Below are 2612 nucleotides of genomic sequence, written 5' to 3'. Positions count from 1 at the left end.
TGCTTGTGGCTGTCACTGCCAGGCAGCCGGCCATCGTCCACGACCTGATCCAGGCGGGAGCCGACGTCAACGCCGTGGACAACAAAGGACAGTCAGCTTTGCACCTTGCAGCCACCTACGGCTACGCCCAGGTCCTCCAGGTACCAGGAGCTTTGTGGGTTTGATTGCTGGCAATGAAAAAAACCACAATAAAATGTTGTTATTGGTGTTTTTAAACAAAGGCAAGGTGGCAGTGAGGAGTGGAGGCTGAGCAGAGGGTCCTCGAGGCAGGAATTGGCTTCCCAGGGTGGGTTTATTTTTGTTTTTAGGGCTGCACTTGCAGCCTGCTGTTCCAGAGGGAAATCCTTTAGTGGCTCTGTGGGGTAATTGAAATATTTCTGCAGATCACAGCTCTAAACCCGCTGGTGGCAGCCCCAGTGTGATGCAGCTTGGAGGGACTCCCCAGACATGGAGTGTGGGGAGAGTGAACCCTAAAAAACCAGGGTGAAACCCCTCCCTGAGGTCACTGTACCCACCCAGGAGCAGAAATTGTGTCCAGGCTCAATCCAGCAGAGGAGAGATGAGATGTGACCCCGCAGGCAGGAACAGCATGGGCACAGCCTTCCGAACAAGGCGCATTATTTCAGATTTCATTCAAAACCTGATTGATGTGAGCAGGTTTTGCTTCCCCGTTGCTYCACAGATTTCTCTGCAGGCAGGAGMTGTGTGCCAGCCCTGAACARAAAATTAACACATTTAAAAAGGGAATTTTGGGAAGGGATTCCACAGCGGGGATTAGCACATGGGGTGTCTTAAACCCTTCCCTGCTGGCCTTAAAACTGAATTAWTAAAAAAACCTGCCTTGAGTGGTGGCAGGGCTGAGCCCAGGCAGATTTTTGGTGGCTGCTGCTGCGTTCCCTGGGGKCAGGGGACAGGTTTGAGGTGCCAGGGGGGATTGGCCGTGCTGGCACCAGCTCCAGCATTCGTTGGCCGTGCCCACACGTGCCCAGGGCCGAGCCTGGAGCGGGCAGTTAATGTGTAACACGGCCAGTTCTTTGGAAAACAGGTGTTCCTTGAGGAGGAAAAAAGGGTTTAGTCCAGATGATCCCGACAAAGCCTCGCAGAGTGCCTTGTGGTGGTTTGGATTGCAGGCTTGCTTTGTTTGCTTTTTCTTTTGCGGGTTTTTTATTTATTTTTTTTTTTTTTTTTCCTGCCGTGACATAAAAAGGGAAACGGGCACGGACTCGCTCCTTNTTTTTTTTTCCTGCCGTGACATAAAAAGGGAAACGGGCACGGACTCGCTCCTTGACGTGGTCAGAGCCATGAAAGGCTTTATGGTTTATTTGTTTATTTTGCTGGGTTTTCTTTTCCCTAATGGATTAACTATCTAATCTCTAATAATCAAGCACCTCAGAGCTACCTGTCAATATTTGATCTGTGCGTATTTTATTATTGTTATGAGAAGATAAGTCAAGCCCTAACCGTTCTGGTTGATCTTTCAGCAGGAGGATTCTGTCCCRAGCCTTGTCTAAAGTGACACAGATGAGTCAGTGCAAAAAATTCTCAGCCACTAATGTGAACATTTGCTTTATTCAATCAAAATAAATAAATAAATTATCTGTAATGATGTAGGCAGGGAGCAACTTAGCCCCATCAGGTTAAATCTATAATTTTCTTACATTAAAAAGTTCTGAACTTTTTTATTCTCTGCTAAACCCGAGCATTATTCATCTCCAGATCGCTGCTGATGCTTTTTCAAAACTCTGCATCCTCATTGCTGCAGCCACTGCCACAGGCTGGGGGTTTAACTTCACACGCTGCTGCACCCTGAAAACAAAAAGTAAATAAATCCAGCCTGAGAATTGTCASTGCTGGCAAACTTTTAGGTCATAAAATTTGGCAGTGCCTGTCAAGGAGAGATTTTCGTTTATCCRTGCCAAGGATCACTCAGAATAAACAGGGGCTGGTGTTACTGAGGCCTTTGCCTAATCCAGGGTGAAGTGAGGAGTCTGACCTGGGGGCATAGGCTGAGCTTTATTGTTCCCAAATGAGAATCTGAGAGGAAACTTGGGTGGGATTTAGGAAAATCGGGAACGTGATCATCCCCTGTGTCAGGAAACAAATTCACAGCACTGAAATCTATGTCAAACAAGGGCTTAGTTTGTAGGTAAATTATCATTATCTGATCTTGTTTGATTTGAAATTTTGTTARTTGTGACTGATTTTGGCTTGGACTGTGTTCTGCTGAGCTAAAACTCTTCATTCCTCCCCTGCCTGCAGGTCATCCTGTCACTGGGTTTCCCTCTGGATCTGGAAATGAAGGATTTTGAAGGTAAAAACCTTTGCCCAGGTATTTCACAGTGGTGTTAAAACCTGTGTTGGGTGTTTATTGATTGATTAATGCTTTTGGGGGTGTGATGGGACCCAGAGTGGGCTCAGAAACTGCACTCAGATACCACAAAATTCAAAAGTGCTGATGGCTCAGGGGGAGATTCAATGCAGAATCAGAGCTGAGAACATGCTGGAATGCCCCAAAAACTGCCCAGAGAGTCAGAGAATGAATCAGAGAAAGGATTGTGCCCCAACAGCACATGAAATGGGATAAATGATGGGAGAAATGCTGTTTGTGCCTC

At 46.7% G+C, this 2612-nt stretch overlaps 1 protein-coding gene across 1 annotated transcript in view; it reads left to right on the top strand.

The window, feature by feature from the left end:
• The window catches only part of POU2AF1 (POU class 2 homeobox associating factor 1), a gene marked incomplete at its 5' end in the record, with an annotated part of 15933 nt that overhangs the window by 7312 nt on the left and 6009 nt on the right, over positions 1 to 2612 (top strand). The window contains 2 exons of the mRNA XM_057384819.1: positions 1 to 140; positions 2260 to 2311. Coding sequence (XP_057240802.1) covers positions 1 to 140; positions 2260 to 2311 — 192 coding nt within the window. The remainder of the gene's footprint in view (positions 141 to 2259; positions 2312 to 2612) is intronic.

This window comes from Malurus melanocephalus, unplaced genomic scaffold (assembly GCF_030028575.1).
Source record: "Malurus melanocephalus ecotype Western Australia unplaced genomic scaffold, MMel_1.1 scaffold_749, whole genome shotgun sequence".
Lineage (NCBI taxonomy): Eukaryota > Metazoa > Chordata > Aves > Passeriformes > Maluridae > Malurus > Malurus melanocephalus.
Note: the sequence above shows the minus strand (reverse complement) of the source record. Positions and strands in the feature narration are given on the sequence as shown.